Source organism: Anopheles coluzzii, chromosome 2 (assembly GCF_943734685.1).
Source record: "Anopheles coluzzii chromosome 2, AcolN3, whole genome shotgun sequence".
Lineage (NCBI taxonomy): Eukaryota > Metazoa > Arthropoda > Insecta > Diptera > Culicidae > Anopheles > Anopheles coluzzii.
Window position 1 is genome coordinate 70,149,543 of NC_064670.1, and position 18,121 is coordinate 70,167,663.

The 18,121-nt window shown below is 38.4% G+C and overlaps 1 protein-coding gene across 4 annotated transcripts; it reads right to left on the reverse strand.

The window, feature by feature from the left end:
• Positions 1 to 10: 10 nt before the first annotated feature.
• Positions 11 to 17,794, reverse strand: LOC120948824 (uncharacterized). Of its 4 annotated transcripts, XM_040365576.2 has the most exons (7): positions 17,239 to 17,794; positions 16,901 to 17,063; positions 16,148 to 16,772; positions 14,536 to 16,085; positions 6,631 to 6,854; positions 2,146 to 2,318; positions 11 to 1,957 (listed from the first exon to the last, which is right to left on the reverse strand). In XM_040365576.2, the coding sequence occupies exons 2-7, from the start codon at positions 16,911 to 16,913 to the stop codon at positions 1,924 to 1,926; spliced, it is 2,619 nt and encodes an 872-aa protein (XP_040221510.1). In that variant the 5' UTR covers positions 16,914 to 17,063; positions 17,239 to 17,794; the 3' UTR covers positions 11 to 1,923. The 4 variants fall into 4 exon arrangements, with proteins under 4 accessions (XP_040221510.1, XP_049462385.1, XP_040221513.1 ...); XM_049606428.1 differs by having other exon boundaries at positions 16,901 to 17,794; XM_040365579.2 differs by having other exon boundaries at positions 16,148 to 16,816; positions 16,901 to 17,794.
• Positions 17,795 to 18,121: the final 327 nt, after the last annotated feature.

Consider the following 18,121-nt stretch of genomic DNA (forward strand, 5'->3'; position numbering starts at 1 on the left):
TTTCGATAAATAAAAGAAATTAAAATTGTTCTTTTTTATTATTTGTCTAATATTAACAACAATAGGATCTGACAAGAAAGAAAGACATTAATAATAACAATATTTTTACATGACTAACACAATAAGTGATGGACTCTACACAGATTAGGAACGGCTTGAAATTTGTACAGGTTTTGCTTAGTAGCCATCTCATTTTCTTGTCTAGTCAATCTGGGCTTTTGGCTGAAAATATAGTACTTTTTTCAAAACAATCAAAATGTGTCTAATAAGAGATTTACAAAGATACATAATTGTCATAATGCATTTGTTTCACACAGCGGAATTTGGGGCAAGTGTGCCATAGGGGTAAGAGTGCCGCCAAGCATTTTTTCCATAAAAAAAACTTTAGTTAAATGATCAATTGTGTATACAGTTGATTGCGTTCCAATGACTAGGTATAATGTGCCGAATTTCCTATCGATCAATCGATTTTCCCATTGTTTTGAACTGTTTTGAACTGAGTTTCAAAATTGAGCCGAATATTATAGTTTTTTAATCAAATCAAATAAGCTCTAAAAAATCATGGGAACAATCAACCGAGAAAAAATCCAATTCCAAAAAAGTTACAACTTTTGGGGCAAAAGAGCCACCTCTATTTGGGGCAAGTGTGCCACCATCTTTCATAAGCGCGAGCTGTCAAAAATGTAAACATTGTTGTAACGTGCAGCGCTATTGTTGTATGGTGCGCTATTATGAGCGGATTCCACCCCGGAAAAACAGAACAGTATTGTATTACAAACCATATTGTAGTATAGTTTGTGATCAAAAAGGGTTCATTGGTGACTCAAGGCATGTAGGAAACCATAAACTAGTGCCACAAACGTGACAATTTTGAATTATCTAAGAAATACGTTTATTTTAAACAGGTGACTTGCCCCATACGTGTGGCACTCTTGCCCCAACGCTTCAAAAATAGTTTTGTTTTTTTTTTTTTTATAAAATGTTTTATTGAAAACGTGCTTAGGTTCTAATTAACATTAGATTTTGCACTTTTTTCAAGCGAAACTCATTTATAAGTGAGGTAAAAAATAGATGTAAAATGGTTATGAGATTTAAATCAGCTTTGACAAACAGGTTTTAGTGAGTTATCACATGCAATGCTTGAAGTGGCACACTTGCCCCAAATTCCGCTACTCAGATCGCACTGGTTTAACTTAGATTGCATGCAGATTATTGAAAATGTGCCTTTTTATTTGGCACGGTGTTTCATACAAAAGCATTTTTAATGGAAAAGTCAACCAACTATTGAGCGTTCAGTTAAAAAGGATATCAACTAAATAACGTTCAACTATTGACTTCCGACTGCATAACTAAGTTAAAAATGCACTCGAATATTGGAATAGTTTTAGGTCGAGGTCAGACGGACAAAAAAAACGCTCCTGTACTAATCATAAACTGCATTGAACATGAAAAATGTTTGGGATTTTACAGATTCAATTTGAAAACCAACATATCGAACATGTCAAATTCCAAACATATTTCATGTTTGAATTCGTGTTTCATTGTCGTCGGGTAACGCCTGCCAATGTCATCAATACCAATCAGTGGATTTTTCGGTCTGTCTGGCCTAGGCCTTATTCCAACTTAACCTATTTGTATTGTAGCAAAATCAATATCGAATCATTGTGTTCAGCTTCCAACTGATTTTTATTGAAGATCATTTGATCCATTTGTTAACATAATAACCACAAAAAAGATATATATTTACAATATACGGGTTTCCAAGTCACTTTCGAATGTAAACATTGTTATTCATCGCATGCAAAATGTTACTCCACATCGATATAATATTTCATTTCCATCATAATTTCTTCGCCATGATTTCCAACACTTCAACGTGCTGCTGCCATCGTTTTTTCACAGGAGGTTTGAAGCCAGATCTCATCATCCGTTGACAAGTGAAGTATTGAAAATCATGCTGAAGAAAATAAAAATTATTATGAGGAAAATAAAATGAAGGTTGTGAAACCGTAACCTCGCGTTCGCGGAGAAGCAACAATCAGAGTGATGTGGAATAACTTCTTGCACGCGGTTAAAAATAATGTTTACATTCGAAATTGACTTGGAAAACCCTGTAACAATACCGAAACATTGTTCGAAACTTACCCCAAGCCGATTTTGGGAGGCATAAGTTTATTAACATCCTCGTCCGATATTTTACGTTTCTGACCAGGTCGAAGCATTGCATGTGGTTTAGTTTGTGTGTTGATATTATGCCGCAGTTGCTTATGTGGAGGATGGGGTGTAGGTGGCGGACGTTGCAATTGCTCAACATTAGGCTGCAAGAGAAAATGTAAGATTAGTACAACGATAACAGGCAATTAAATAATAATCCTTCATAACATTAACTAAACAATAATTATCGATTATATCATTATTCATTTTAGGCCGCAAATACACGACGCGCGTTTCCAGCCATAGAAATGAAATGTCATTCGAACGCGCTACCGCGATAACGCCCCAACTGACATTTTATAGCACGAATAATCGGGAATTCGAGCAAATTCCCTTAAACTGGAGCCTTAAACTTCCCTTAAACTGCACCAGTTTAAGAGAATTTAGAAAAAGTCCTTTAAAATCAAATGTGATGCGACTTTTTCGTTACTTTCTTCTAGATTCGCTCGGAAACGATATTTCCTATCGTTATAGTTGGTCATGTACCCATTTTATACTTAAATAATACCCATTTTTATAGAATAACGTCACATAAAATTAGCTTTTGTTTTTCATCAAAAAACCATAGCTATGAATGAAAAATGAGCTTGACGGCATCGTCCATCGATAGAGGAACGTCTAATTTACGATCACACCAAATCTTGGCGCTTTTAACACACTTGATCACACACAAATCCACAATTTCAGGCGTATCGAGTACTAATCGAGCAGATATGGTAAAACAATTTCGAGCAAATGTCACTTGGGGCAGAGATGCTCATGCTGGATATCTCTGTGGAACTGTTATACGCGCCCGCGGAAACGCGCGTCGTGTATTTGCGGCCTTACTGTTAATTTCGATGAACTACAAATATATTCCATGGAATGTATACAGGTACTTCCAGAGATACACGGTTTCTTATACTTATACTTACTCTTATGCGGCTTTCTAAATTAGGGCCCTTTTCCGTTTTAAGTTCGTAGGCTGAACTTTCAGCCTGTCAGCTGTTTGCATTGTATAGCAGTTTTCGAGCAGCTATCTAAGTGGGTATAGTACACAGCTGGGCTTATCCCAAGGTGAATGTATTTTGAAGGCTGATTTTTATTGCTTCTGCTTCTGAAGAAGATTTTAAGAGTGTTTTGTGTATTCGTCAAGCTACCAAAGCCTGTTTGAGAAAAGTTTTCGCCCGTACTGGCAAAAACTGACGTTCAAATTTGGTTATAAAAACCATGCTATGAGACCACCTGGACAACATACACTTTGATTCTAGATTCCACCACCTGATCTGCTTAATGCACCTTGGAATGAATGAAAGCACCGCCTTGTTTTGCATTTTTTTCGAACAGGTAGTCTAATCTAATTCTAGCTCAGAGGCTAGAATAATCTAGGCTGAAAATCGCAGGCTAGATTTGTGTGTGGTTTTGTATGGAGTGATTACATGATTTCAGCCTCCAACTATCAAACTACATATAAAACAGCTGACTAGAATTGTAAAGGGCCCCAATAACGTATATTAAATTATGTTAGCCTCATATAAACTAAGCGGGCTAAATTTGACACCTGGCCTTTGGGTTTATATCTCAGGGTTGAGTTGACGTATCGAAATGATTGATATGTCATTCGATTGCTAAAAGTTGTGCGAACAAGTGTAAAAAATGTCTAGCTCCTTAAATATGTGGAACCCGTCCGAACTGTACAAGCGCGTAACGTGTGTTATGATGGTTCGTGCCGGCCATACGAATGCCGAAATTCGGAAGGCGGCGATGTGTTCGCTGAACACCGTAAAAACAATACGGTGGCCGATGGGCGGCCGTACGTTTGGCAGAAGGATTCTTCACCATGCCATACGGCCGTAAAAACACGCCAATGGCTCACTGCCAATTTCGACCGATACACCAGCACCGAAGTTTGGCCACCCAGCTCCCCTGACCTTAATCCTATGGATTACTTTGTGTGAGGCACAGTTGAGCGGGACACCAACAGGGCGTCCTGCAATACCAAAGCGGAGCTGGTGGCCAGAATAAAGGCCGTGTTTGCGGCCATCCCCAGAGACATGGTTGTCCGGGCTTGCGCGCGGTTCCGGAAGCCAGTGCAGGCGGCCATCGACGCGGAGGGGGCGGTATTTCGAATAAAAAAATGCGGCAAACATGGTAAGCTAAACTTTGTAGAAAAATATTTTTTTTTATATTTAACATAAATTTGATAAAAATTCCTTTCCTATTCCCTCAGAAACTGTCAAATTTATCTCGAACACCCTGTATATACACCCTATATTCACCGTAGCAATAGACGATGCGCAATCTCAGATTGCGCATATATTTATCTGTCAAACGGGTCGGTTTGATATATTTATCTGTCAAAAAAAAATTATATATCTCCGACATACAGTGGAGCGCCGTTTATCCGGGTACCTTTTATCCGGCTTTCCGTTTATCCGTGCTGTTGAGAAATGACAGTTCAATACAAAGGTGACATTGCGTTATGAGGATGGTATTTAAAAAAGCGGTTATAAGAGCACATTATCATAACGAAAAAAACTATAATTCATGGCAAATTTCAAATATTCTCATGGGAAAAACATGAAGTTAATAAAAACTGGGTTATTTTTATCAAAAAATAGGAATTTTTTAAAGAACTAATCACAAATTGATGAAAAAATATATCATTTGACTTATTATCCGTGTTATTCGCTTATCCGGTCGAGGTCAAGTCCCGAGAAGCCCGGATAAACGGCGCTCCACTGTATAATCTTGAAAACTTATGCGCAATCTTGGCGCAATCTGAAAATGTATGGAAATGACGTTTATAGCTCAGGGTTGGCTACGCGAAATGACTTATGTTTTGATAAAACGAATATATGCGCAACCTGAGATTGCGTATTAATACGGTTCACACGCAAAACAGATTGGTTTTGTATGGACCTGTCATTCTTTTAGACGTCAAATTGCACTGCCCAGTCAGACAGCCTTCTGTTAATTTACCCATTCGAGCAGTTTTGTGTCTGTCATAACAGTAATTTAAGAGCAATTTAGCGGTACGAAGTGTTGTCGTTTGTTGTCAGTAAAAAGATATAAATTAGAACAAAAAGAGTATTGTTTTAATGATATTTTAGTGGAAGAAGACTTCGGCGGTGTGTTTAAAACTGTAAAATGTAAAAAAAACAGCCGAGAAATAGTGTTTATTAGTGCTATTTGTGCACCACCTTCTCCGGGTGAAGCGGCTGTTCAAGTCGAGTTTGCTATAAAAAATTCATTGTAATCGTTTGTAAAAGTTAAGGAAAATGATTGAATATAACCATTAAACTGTAATATAATAAATTTCGTGTTATTTATTAACAATTTAGCCGAAAAAAATAAAAACAAAATAGAGGAAGGAATAGGATCTGTCAAAACTGCTCGAATGGGTAAATTAACGACTGCTAATTTACCATTAAATTACTCTTAAATTACCGGTAATTTAGCGGTAAGATAGGGGTAAATTAAGTCCGATTTGTCTGACTGGGTGGATAATCCCACCCAGCTGGTCTCGTAGTACAGTCGTCAACTCGTACGACTTAACAAAATGTCCGTCATGGGTGCAAGATATGGGCAGAGTCTTATCTCAAAACCTCTTTCCAGAGAAGAAATGGACTTTTGGGATATAATATATTAAGATATATTTTAAAAAAAAAGACGAAACTAGAAAGCCTCTTCAGGATTTTTAAAACAAAACGAGGGCTTTCTCGCTCCTCGTTTTTTGACATCATAAAAAATAGTAATAATTTGTTATAGTAAAAGTAATAAAAAAAATAAAATAAAAAAAATAGACAGAACAACAATACAAACAACTAGCAATACAGACCGGTGAGCGATTGGAGATACCAACCGACTTTTAAATCAGAAAATAATCACCACAATACATAATGTATAACAAAGAATTGAAAAGTTATTGGACAAATGCGATTGCAAAAAGAAGAAATGAAGGAAAAAATAGTAAAGATGAAAAAAAGAACACCAAATGGAAAAACTAAAGGTTAAATAGGGTAAAAGTATACCGGTGATAACGATCTGGGAAACCCGGCAACAGAAAAGAGGGAAATAGATATAGGTCTAATCCTCAATGACAGCATGTCCCTGATTATGACAGCAACGTCATAGGGGGCTGAAACCTGTCACATATCACAAGAAGAAGAAGAAGATGAAGAAGACCGTGCCACCATACGTAGGACTGACTATCCTGCTATGGAGGGAAATCAATAAGTCACTGAAAGCCAACCCCACAAGAGGTACAGGCAGGCCTTGACCGACAACGGTTGTTGAGCCAAAAGAAGAAGAATATGTATGTATATGATATGTATATTCACTTTGTTCGAAATCCAGTAATTGAAACTTATACAGCATTCAAAGTATTGATCAGAGTTTACAAAATAAACAATATTTAGAGCATTCGGGAAATACCTTTGAAACTTCTTGCGCAGAGTATTGTAGAGCTGTGAAAGGTGGTGGTGGAGGTGGCTGCGGAGGAATAGAGGCATTTATAATAATTTGATGCTGAGGTGCGCGTTGGTTTTCTATCAGCTGCGACTGTGGTGCTTGCGGTGGATGTTGAATCTGTGCATTGCCCAGGCTGGTAATGATTTGCTGAGGAGGAGGCGGAACCGTGTGAAATTGTACTTGTACTCCTGGGAAATATATAATGAAAAGGAAAAACGTACAAAGAATGAATTTTATTATCTCACTATCAGTGTTGTTTATTGTTGACATTTTTGATGATATTCGCAGTAAGCGGCGGGTCAAAATCATTTTTCGTTAATTATATTCACATTCGGGGCGAGTACCGGCTTCGAACGACGAAATCCGTTCGACGCTCATGAGAGAATGAGAATCATGAGATACAACTGTCCAGCGTTTAAAGACGTTTATATCTACGACTCAAGGATGGTTATGTTTTGAGTTTTGATTTTTTTTTGCCGTTGGTATTGGATTTCATTCGTTACATCATTATTGGATATACATACATATATTTATATAACTTTATTGTTATAGATATTTGTATGTATATTTATATTCCGATATATTTGATGTTTTTTAATATAAATTTTCAAAACTGATGAACACTCATGTTATTGAGTAATTCGAATTGACGACTGTATCATGGGACCGCCCAGGAATATCACATATCTATCTGAAAATCTATGAAAGTTGGTAAAATAGTACTTATGATATAAACTCACAGTATGTTATGATAAATTTACGAGAAGTAAAAATAAAGATTAAACAAAAGGTATTTTTTGTATTTCACTTCAAAGTTTCAAGAGTTAAAAAAGTGTGAATTAACATTTTGAGTGCCAGACCACTTTTGATTATGTTATCCTGGATGCCAAGCACTTTTTTTACATTTACATTATACATCATATATGATAGCCATGTCCTCCGGGGAAGTGTTACTTAATATAAACAAACAAAAAGATGAAGAAAATAATGAGTCTTTATACAACTTTGGTTGATTTTTGTAGTTTTTTTCTATAATTTAATCGCAAAAACAACAGTTTAATGCAGAGATGTCAAACTAGTGGCCCGCGGGCCAAATGTGGCCCGCGACCGCTTGAGCCAACATTTATCTGTAGAAGCATTTCTGTGCAAATATGTGATGGACATTTTTTTTCTAAGAAACAATTCGCATTTTAGCTTCAATCTCATACTAATGTATAAAACCCGGAATGTCCGGAAGTACCCATCTGTATGTGGTTTTGGAACATGACTTATTTTCATTTTTAAGCAAGGTAATACTCAAGGTACTTGGTGAAAAAAAGTAATTTCTATAAAAAAAGACTTGGAAAAATTAACAAAATCACTCAAGCAACAGGAATATAAAACGCAAGCTCTTAGATTTTGTTTTGGGAAAGATCGAAGTCTTTTTTAGGTATCAATGCAGCTTAGAACATTTTATTTCTGAAAAACGTTTAGAAAACGTATGAAATCAGATGTCATCACAAACACGTATTACTTTTGATAGGCTGTTACAAACGATCACAAACTTTCCATGAAGCATCCTATCCAAGATCAATGTGATTAGAAAAAAACAGATGAGCTTATGATTTTGTTTTTGATGGTCATAATGAGTTAGGATTTTTACGGATATTGGCAGGACAGGAGTAACGGCTACGAAGGACTTGTATGACACCTGGCACTCTCCGACTGTCAAATGAAGATTTGTCCAGGTCTGGACTACACTGGACGAACCAAATTATGATTTTGTATTTATATTCTCGATTTCCGACCATTTATGGGTATCAATGAATTATTCTATGAAAAACGAAAAAAACTAAAATTTGCCAAAACCGCATACAATTCTGTTGGATCCCAGTTACCGCAGTGATAATGGAAGTCAAAAGGCAACTTATAGCAATCATACGTTATAAAATCAGCTCATTAGCGCAACACTCTCACTCTTAAGAATACTTTCAAATACATCTCTTTAAAACTAGAACCTATGTGTAATAGTCCAAAGTAGTACGGACATATCAATTTGTGACGAAGATTTTGAAATTTTGAAGTACAACGAAAGAAGCGATGGCAGAACAACAGGAAGCAATCCTATTGATGACGGAACTCCTGCGGAAGCTAGCACAGCCTAACAATACGGAGCAAGCTCTAGAGTCCTTTGCAACCAACATAATTGAATTTTAGTTCGACCCGGAAAACGGAATCACCTTCGAGAAGTAGTACAGCCGGTATACCGTATCTTTTCGAATCGGATGCCAAGAACCTCGACGATTCCGCCAAGGTGTGCCTACTGCTGAGGAAGTTGGACACACCATCCCAAGTCAGGTACGTTCATCTTGCCGATGCTTCCCAAAGATGTCGAATTTACTGGCACCGTCAAGATACTTTCGCGAATGTTCGCCTCCAGCTGGTAAAATCTGAAGCAGAAGACGTCATCACCTATGGAACTAAGGTGAATTGTTCATGCGAAGATTTCAATTTTACAAATATTTGTGAGTTTGTGAGTGGCCTTCAGGGTCATGGATCAAACGGAATGTAAACTGCCTCGCACCTCTTGTTGGCAATGCGGACATATGTATTTTGTCCGGAACTGTCCATATTAGGAATACAAGTGCAAACAGTGCAACCGAATCAGCCACAAGGAAGGATATTGTAGCTGTTTTTTTCCAAACGACAAACAGTTCCAGCCGGAGGGGAGAAGAAGACATCAAATCAGTCATCAAATCAGCAATCTAATCTACCAAGAAATAGACAAAACAACCATCGGAAAGTCAACGCTAGAGGAGTATACATCGTGAACCACATCGCTAACCATTCCAGTAACCGTAAGTACATGTCTATTTTGATCTACACGTGGTTACCAGAGTCCAACTGGACACAGCAAGCGATATTACAGTGATATCAAACCAAACCTGGAATAACTTGACTAACCCTTCGATCTTCAAACCGACGATCCAAGAAATCAACGCGTCGGGCAAACCACTTCGTCTGATGGGTGAGTTCCAGTGCGACGTCAACATCAACGGAAAACTGCTCAAGGCAGATGTTTCGTCATGACGACTGCCAACCTCAACCTCCTAGGAGGTTGCCTACCTAAGACTGGATTGAGTTGTTCGAGCCGTGGTCAGTTCCTCTCGACTCCGTTTGCAACCAAGTAACGACGAAGTCGATTGACCAGCAGATTCGTGATTTTCGAGCAAGCATGCAAATTTTTTCAACGATTCACTGGGACACTGCATGTAAATGAATTCTGTCGATTTCTCTGAATAGGCTGCTCTCATCGTGACAGTGCGGAAACCGAATGGTCGAATTCGTATTTGTGCAGACTACTCGACGGGGCTGAATGAGGCGTTGGAACCAAATCATTATGCGCTGGTACTAATCTGTCATTTGCATTGTTATATCATTAATATTTTTGTTTTTGCAAAAGATGCCAGATTGTTGTATTTCGTGTTGTGTGATTTTATCACTAAAAACAAATTATAAATAAATTAAATTCAATTTGTAATTGATAATGACGAGCCAGAAGAGAAACTATTGTTGAAGGATAGCGTAGGCTGCTACGCCAATAATTAGAAGAAATGGTCTTAAATACAAATACACATAAATGAACCTTGCGCTTCCCTGTGCCCACAATATTCGGCCGCTCCCACCCATTCTATACGATAGGTGATTTTTTTTCCTTCTGGGTTTATTTCATCAACACCGGGGCATCTATCCTGATTGAGAATCAGGCACAGCAAATCGTTCATTGTTCATTACCTTTAATTGTACGATTAAATTGTCTAAAATTTTTATTTTAAGTTGCAATTAGCTAACCAAAGAATAAATTCAACATATGCCCTTTACGAATTGTATTTTCAGCTAAAATGGTAGATATAAGCGATAAACATCTTTTTTTTCTGAATGGATCCGCGACTCAAAACATCGGGGATTTCATTTCATACAAGCGGGAACGAACGTCCCTGAATATAACGGTTCATTTTCTTTGTAACCGCTTACTTAAACAGAGTTTTGAAAATGAGTGCCAAATGACGTGAAAATGAACTTAATTGAGCGACTATGAGTGCCGCGGCGAATGGATCGCGAGAGCGAGGCTGATTAAAAAAAAGTTCACTATTACCGTTGAACAAGTGAAGTCTGATATGTGTAAGCTAATTGAGTTGAAATTAAAAACTCCTGTGTGTGATTGTAGTGATATGAATAAGATCAAGAAGGGAGACAATAGCCGGCATCGCGAATAAATGAACACATTTTAACAGTCGTTTAAAGTTCATTTTGGTTTAACCGAGTTCATTTGTTATTCATTCCTGTTAAAATAAACGACCGTCAAAACAGTTAACGACTGCTCGATATCGCATATAGGCAAACACGGGTAAAAAATTCGAGCAGTATAATGAAACGACTGTTGATTTGTATCGCATACGCTCTTGACAGTCGTTTGTTTAACGACGGCATAAGACCAGTCGTTAAAATTAACAAATGAACTCAGTGCGTTCGCGATGCCAAATTCTAGCAATTTTTAACGATTCTGGTTAATTTTTAACGACTGTTAATTTTAAACCAATTCTTTCATTTTTCAAAGAAAAGAATTTTTTTTTCATCTTTCAAATACATTGAGTTCATTTGTTAATTTTAACGACTGGTCCTATGCCGTCGTTAAACAAACGACTGGCAAGAGCGTATGTGATACAAATTAACAGCCGTTCAATTGTACTGCTCGAATTTTTCCCCCGTGTGTGCCTATATGCGATATCGAGCAGTCGTTAACTGTTTTGACGGTCGTTTTTTTAACAGGAATGAACAACAAATGAACTCAGTTAAACCAAAATGAACTTTAAACGACTGTTAAAAAGAGTTCAGTTATTCGCGATACCTGCTAATATCCAAATAGAGACGGTGAATCATTTTGTCTCGGATAAATCAATTGATCCTTGTAGGCAAACTAAGAATTCAGAAATATTGCCATATTGCCTGCATGTTCCTGCAAGCAATCAGTAATGAGTGATTCGGTATGGGTTACAGTTAGAAACAAAAGAAAGCGTGCTAACAGTCCAAATGCTATATTTTTCACACCAGAAATTAACCCAAAAACTAGACAACTATATGAAAAGAATAATTTGCCAGAAAATAAACTAAAACCACAGGAACATAAATCAATGGTTATTATACCAAATGTAGAACAGACATGTGATGTGGTCAGGGAAGATCTGCGGGCGTAGCTTAATCCTAAAGACCAAAAAATAATTAATTTTGTTAATGGAAGAGCTGGTCAGATTCAGTTCGAAACGTTGTCAGACTTAGAAAAATCGAAAAAAGAAATAGAGAAAAAACTCGATAGGTTGTTTAAAGTTCTCAAAGGTAGCATGTCTAACATGATCAATGAAAAAGAGATAAAATATGAAAATTCAAATAAATGGAACACTGTTACCCCATGTACAAGACGGGATACAGGTTGGACTGCAACAACTACAGGGGTATTACGGTGTAGAATACCGCCTATAAAATATTCTCCCTGATCCTTCAGGATCGTCTTGTCCCGCACGTCGATGCGGCAGATCTTGGAGAAGATGGCTGAATACAGACACAACACATACCATCTCTTCATAGACTTCAAAGCCGCATATGATAGCATAGCCAGGGTAAAACTGTACGACGCTATGAGCTTTTTTGGAATCCCGGCCAAACTGATAAGGCTAGTTAGAATGACTATGACAAACGTCATTTGCCAGGTGAGAGTGGATGGAAAACTCTCAGGACCTTTTGCTACCACCAAGGGTCTGCGCCAGGGGAACGGGCTTGCTTGTCTTCTATTCAACCCGGCGCTAGAGCGGGCTGTCCGCGACCCGAGGGTGGAGACTACGGGAACCATCTTCTATAAGTCAACCCAGATCCTGGCATACGCTGATGATATAGACATCATTGGTATGCGGCTCTCCTATGTAGCAGAAGCCTACCAAGGGATCGAGAAGGCGGCAGAGAACCTCGGATTGCAGATAAACGAGGCAAAGACCAAACATCAGTGGGCCTACCAATAAATAATCAGAATCTACGTAGGCGTAACATACAGGTAGGTGAACGCACTTTTGAAATTGTCCCACAACTCACCTATTTTGGGTCAAAGGTCAGCAACGACAACAGTATGGAAGCTGAGTTGCGCGCAAGTATGCTGGCTGCCAACTGGTCATTCTACAGCCTGAAAAATCAGTTCACCTCAAAGAACCTGTCGCGACGGACGAAGCTAGCACTACCTATATAGTTCCGGTCTCACATACGCCTTTGAGACATGGACACTCTCCAAATCTGACGAATAGGCCCAAATTGATGTGGCAAGATGATGTGAAGGCGTCCGCCATTAAGAATCGAGAAAAGAAAAATATGAATCGAGGATATCAGAATTTTCTATCGTCTAATAAGCCTATTAAGGCCCTTTAACATTGAGACATTTTGAATGGAATTGGTAGTCAAATAGCGTTTGACCGTTTTACCTCGCCAGGAAAAATGAATTAGTTCAGACCAATGTAAGTTCTATCAAGATGGAGAATTCCACCGTCAAGGTGTAAAACGGCGTGTTTTGCAACACATAAAGCGGTTTAGAAAGTGGCTTTGTTAAACAACTCCTATGGCAAAAGAAAAGTAAATAGAAAGATATCTTTTACATAAAATTTCGTTCCGTGATTTCGAGCGTGTTATTACAATAGCAAAGCGGATTTTGCTGTTAAATGTGGCAAAAGACAGACGAATTCCAGAATTATTTCTTTAATGTAATAGGTCCTTTAAGGTCCGTGTATGTGCTTCATCGCATGCGATTTTATCGCACGTAATGTCAAATGCTTTTTCGATTCATGACACCTATCGCCAGTCGTTAAATATATCGACCAATATAATAAAAAATATGATAGATAGATATCGCGAAGCGGCAAATTTGTCAACCGATAAAACGGAGGAAGCAACTGTCATGGTTGCCATAGCAAATAGTGGGTAAAAAGTCGAGCAGTCGTTAAAAAAATCGGTAATTTGTATCGCGAACGACAAAAATTGACTATATCGATCGATACAATTACCAATTGCTTCGAAGCAGTTGATAAACAGAGCAGAGCGCACATTGCAAGTGAATGAGACTCTGAGTTGGAGTAACAATCATATACAGTCTGAACTCTCTGGTTGAACATCGATTCGATTGAATATGTACTTTTTAGTTGGCACGTTTCTCCATACAAAAACTTTATAAAACAAAATTTTTCTCGGCAGGCCATGAGATTTTTGTGAATTTTTCAAAAACTGGTTTTTCCATAGAAACGCATGCTTTTTAATTGAACTGTCAGCCAACTATCGAGCGTTCAACTAAAAAGCATGCCAACTAAAAAGCGCTCAGCTATTGAATTCAGACTGTATTGCAATATTGAAATAGAAATAGAATAGAAAACAAAGCATTAATAATTTACAGGGTTTTCCAAGTTACTTTCCTACGTAAACATTGTTATTCACCTCGTGCAAATTGTTATTCCACATCGATCTGACATTTCTTTGCATCATAATGATTTTTCATTTCTTCAGCATGATTTTCAACACGGCTTTTCAACAGTTTAATAGTTCTTTGTTGTGTATTGAAAATCATGTGTTGGAATAAATGAATCGTTCATCATATCATATCACATCATAAAAAAAAAATTATCAAGATGAAAATGAAATGTCAGATTGATGTGGACTAACAACATCCACGCGGTTAATAGCAACGTTTACATTCGAAATTGACTTGGAAACCCGGTAAGCGTATATCTGATTGAAAATTTACATTATGTGATTAAAACCTTGTAATGGCTTTTATAAAATTTATTCTTCAAAAGTTATACTCACCCTGAGGTGGCTGTATTTGAGGGTTAAATGAACTGTTAGCTATTATTTGCTGTTGTTGAGATGCAGGCGGGCGATATTCTGCTGCACTTATAATCGTAGGTTGACTTATGATATGAATTTCATTAGGGTTTCGCATGGGTTGTGTAGTAATTTGAATACTAGGCACCGTACTGACTGGTAATTGCTGTATTTGTTGTCCTGCTGCCGAAGCAGTTACCACAGGCCATGCTTGTGGAGCACTTACAACAAAATGGGACCCGCTAACTTGCAATTGTTGTGGGGGTGTCGCGGGAGTAAAAGATTGAATCGATACCGGAATTTGACTAAATATTTGTTGCGATATCCCGCCATGACTAATTGGTGGATTCGGCTGCGAAGTAATGATTGTATTGCCGACTATATGTTGCACAGTAGGAGGAGGCACAGACATGATTGGTGGTGGCGGCTGGCTAATTGGTATACCCGCTATTGAAGATACGGGAATCACAGTTGTTTTTGCTAGTTGACTATTGGTTGGAATTTGCTGAAGGATGGCTCCGGTCGAAGGACCGTCATCGAGCTTCATCGGTTCTGGCTTGATTTTTATCTCAGTAGAGCCAACAACTTTTTTCGCTTCAGCCCCATTTAAAATTATTCCTGCTTGTGGTCCCAGTGGAGTCAACTCCGGTGGAGGATGCGTTAGAATTGGTTGCTGTGTTTGAAAAATTATTTGGTTTGGTGTTTGTGGTGCTGTCTGATGAATAATATTTGGCGGCGGAACCATGAACGCTGTACTTCCTTGGACGGTGATTATCTGTTGGGTTTGTGGTGGTCTTTGAAAGTGATCAAATTGAGGCGGTGGTATTGTTGTCTGTACAATGCCTTGGACAGGCTGTGACTGGGGCTGAATGAGATGCTGAATCGTGACCTGTCCACTCGAATGAGGACCACTGGCAGTTTGAAGGGATGGATTCTGCTGTATGTATTGTACTTGGTATGGTGGGGCAGGGTTTACTATTATTTGCTGCGCAGCCTCAGGAGGTGCCTGTTGAATTTGTATGCTTGGAGGTGGTTGGGTCAAATGAGTGCCAGCAGGGGTGTTTTTTATCTGCACAATAGGTCGTATTTGCGTCCCCGGAGGAGGGTTGCTTACATTTGGAATTTGTGACTGGGGCGCTGTGGTCTGGATTTGTGAGATTACTACATTACTCGGCTGCTGATGAATTTGTAATGGCACATGTGATTGTATAATTGTTGGAGGCTGCTGAATTATTTGCGGTGGAGGGGGTTGACTTTGCTGCAAAGCAGGAGGATGCTGCACAAAGCTTGGTAGTGGCGGACCAAGAACTGTTGGTGGTGGTTGATGAATAATACCATTGGGTTGTGTAACATGTTGCGTTCTTATGATTGGAGGCATTTGTGCAACTTGGTTTGTTTGAACTATGCTTGGCTGGGGCATTAACCGAAAATTAGCTTTAGGTATAGTGTTCTCCTGAAAAAAGCTGAGCTCTTCTTGCAAAGTTTCGATCAAATTTTTTGCCAACTGCTTAGCATTCTGCAAACCATCCAACCTAAAAATAAAAAAAAAGTTATTTAACATCATACAATACAAAGCTTGTCAAGATAAACTCACAACGGATGTTCAATAAACAAATGCAGTGGTTCTGGAGCTTCCTGCATAGTTTGTGGTTCAAGATTCAATGATCCCCGACCTCTTAGTGTTACTATAGCACCAGTTTCAGTACGTATGTAGTTTAAATTTGTGCCTCCATCACCCAGGACGCGCGATCGTACATTAAATGCTGGTGGCGCATGATCCAGCCCAATCATAAGTTTGGCAACGCACATTGTTGTTCCATTTGAAGTACTAATTATTGATGGTGGGGGGTTGCAAATAATTGTAGAAATGTGTTGTTGTTGTTGTTGATTTTGTTGTTGTTCTTCTTCTTGTTGTTTTTGTTGCTGCTGCTGCTGCTGACTATGGTGGTGTTCTTCCTCCTGTTGTTGCTGCTTCTGCTGTTGCTGTTGCTGCTGCTGCTGCTCATGCTGTTGCTGCTGCTCCTGTTGTTGCTGCTGCTCCTGCTGTTGCTGCTCCTCCTGCTGCGGATGCAGCTGATCTTGTTGTTTCTGCTGCTGTTGTTGTGAGGGTTGATGCTGTTGCTCCTGTTGCTTTCGCTTTTGTTGCTGCTGATAGAGCGTTTGTGGCTGGTAATTGTCGACGGAAGCCGGTCCAAAATGGGTGTGAATCATTTCAAGACCTGATAAAAATAGCTTTATGTAATGGATTTTGTTTCGCCACAAACTGTCAAGTTTTTGTAATGCATAAACATTTTATATGTCAGAAGTACAGTTTCGTGCATTTTGAAACGAATAGAACATTACTTACTTGCGACCTGCATTTTATTATAATTGTTGATCCAATTACATACACTCGATATTCGAAAATGACGAAGTTATATCTTTTAACACTTAACACACATTTACAATAGAATGCACAACTATATTCACTAGTTAAATAGACCGTTGTACAGGATCTCTACAATCTGTCTCTGTAAGATTGGTTTCATTATGTTACAGCAGCATTTACACAATTCCATGTTTTACGATGGTTGATATTTTATCACGACTCTCAAGCTATCTAGCATGTTTACACAAGCAAACACCGATATTTATTTAGTATGTCTAATCACTTATCCAATATCGATTATACTTCTTCTTCATTACATTTGCATGGTGCTACATCTAAAGAGGACGCGCCAGCTAACTTTCACCTTTAGCACGGTTAAGCACACTCCAGTTGGTAACCAGACCGAGTTTTCAGGCGATTTTAAACTCACTGAAGGATACATAATTAACCCAATAGAAACTGGATTATAACAGGGCTTTCTTTTAAAGGGCGTTTTTTTTTTATTATTTTACAGTATCTAATCACATTATTCACTTAACATTCCGCACTAATTGTCAATGGGCACATTCGCCCAATTTTTTAGATCGCTATGTCATGCGGTGCTCAATTTATCGCATTCAATAACATGTTTTCTAGTCATATTCTGCAGCACAAACATTGAATTATCAATTTTTATAATTGAACCATGATGCTGCATCGAAGACCCATTATTGCCTTGGTAGCTTCAAACGTATGAAAACAATACAATTCTTGGTATCAAACGAAGACCGAATATTTTTGTGCTTGATTTTAGGAGATTCACCAATTCGGACGTACATCGAACATTGTAATTAGAAATAAACAAAGCAACGATTCCATTGCAATGTACAGGTAGTACCCGAGATATACGGTACAGTTTGTTTCCGAGATACGCGATTTACGTGCTCCCGAGGAATTCCCGTAAAGCGGCGCTCTGGCACTAATCGAACAAGCCAAACAACTACCATTTTGTTCGAAAGGCGCTCGGTAACCTGCCCTGAAAACTTTTTTCACTGAGCTTCAGTAACATTTTTCTGATTTTTTGAGTTGAAGAATCAGTAATCCTTTAAGTAAAAATAATGATTACTGAATCATTCAAAAGTCCATAAAGGACACATATCGATGCATGCCTAAGGCAGCGGTCTAATCTTGTTGCGCGCAACATTGTTGCTCGGAAACATA

What these genes read in the sequence shown, in the direction of transcription:
- LOC120948824 (XM_040365576.2), bottom strand. An exon ending in TCAAATACAGCCACCTCAGG is followed by an intron (nt 6,855 to 14,535) that starts GTGAGTATAACT and finishes TATATTTCCCAG; the next exon opens with GAGTACAAGTACAATTTCAC. An exon ending in CCTCCCAAAATCGGCTTGGG is followed by an intron (nt 1,958 to 2,145) that starts GTAAGTTTCGAA and finishes TATTTTCTTCAG; the next exon opens with CATGATTTTCAATACTTCAC.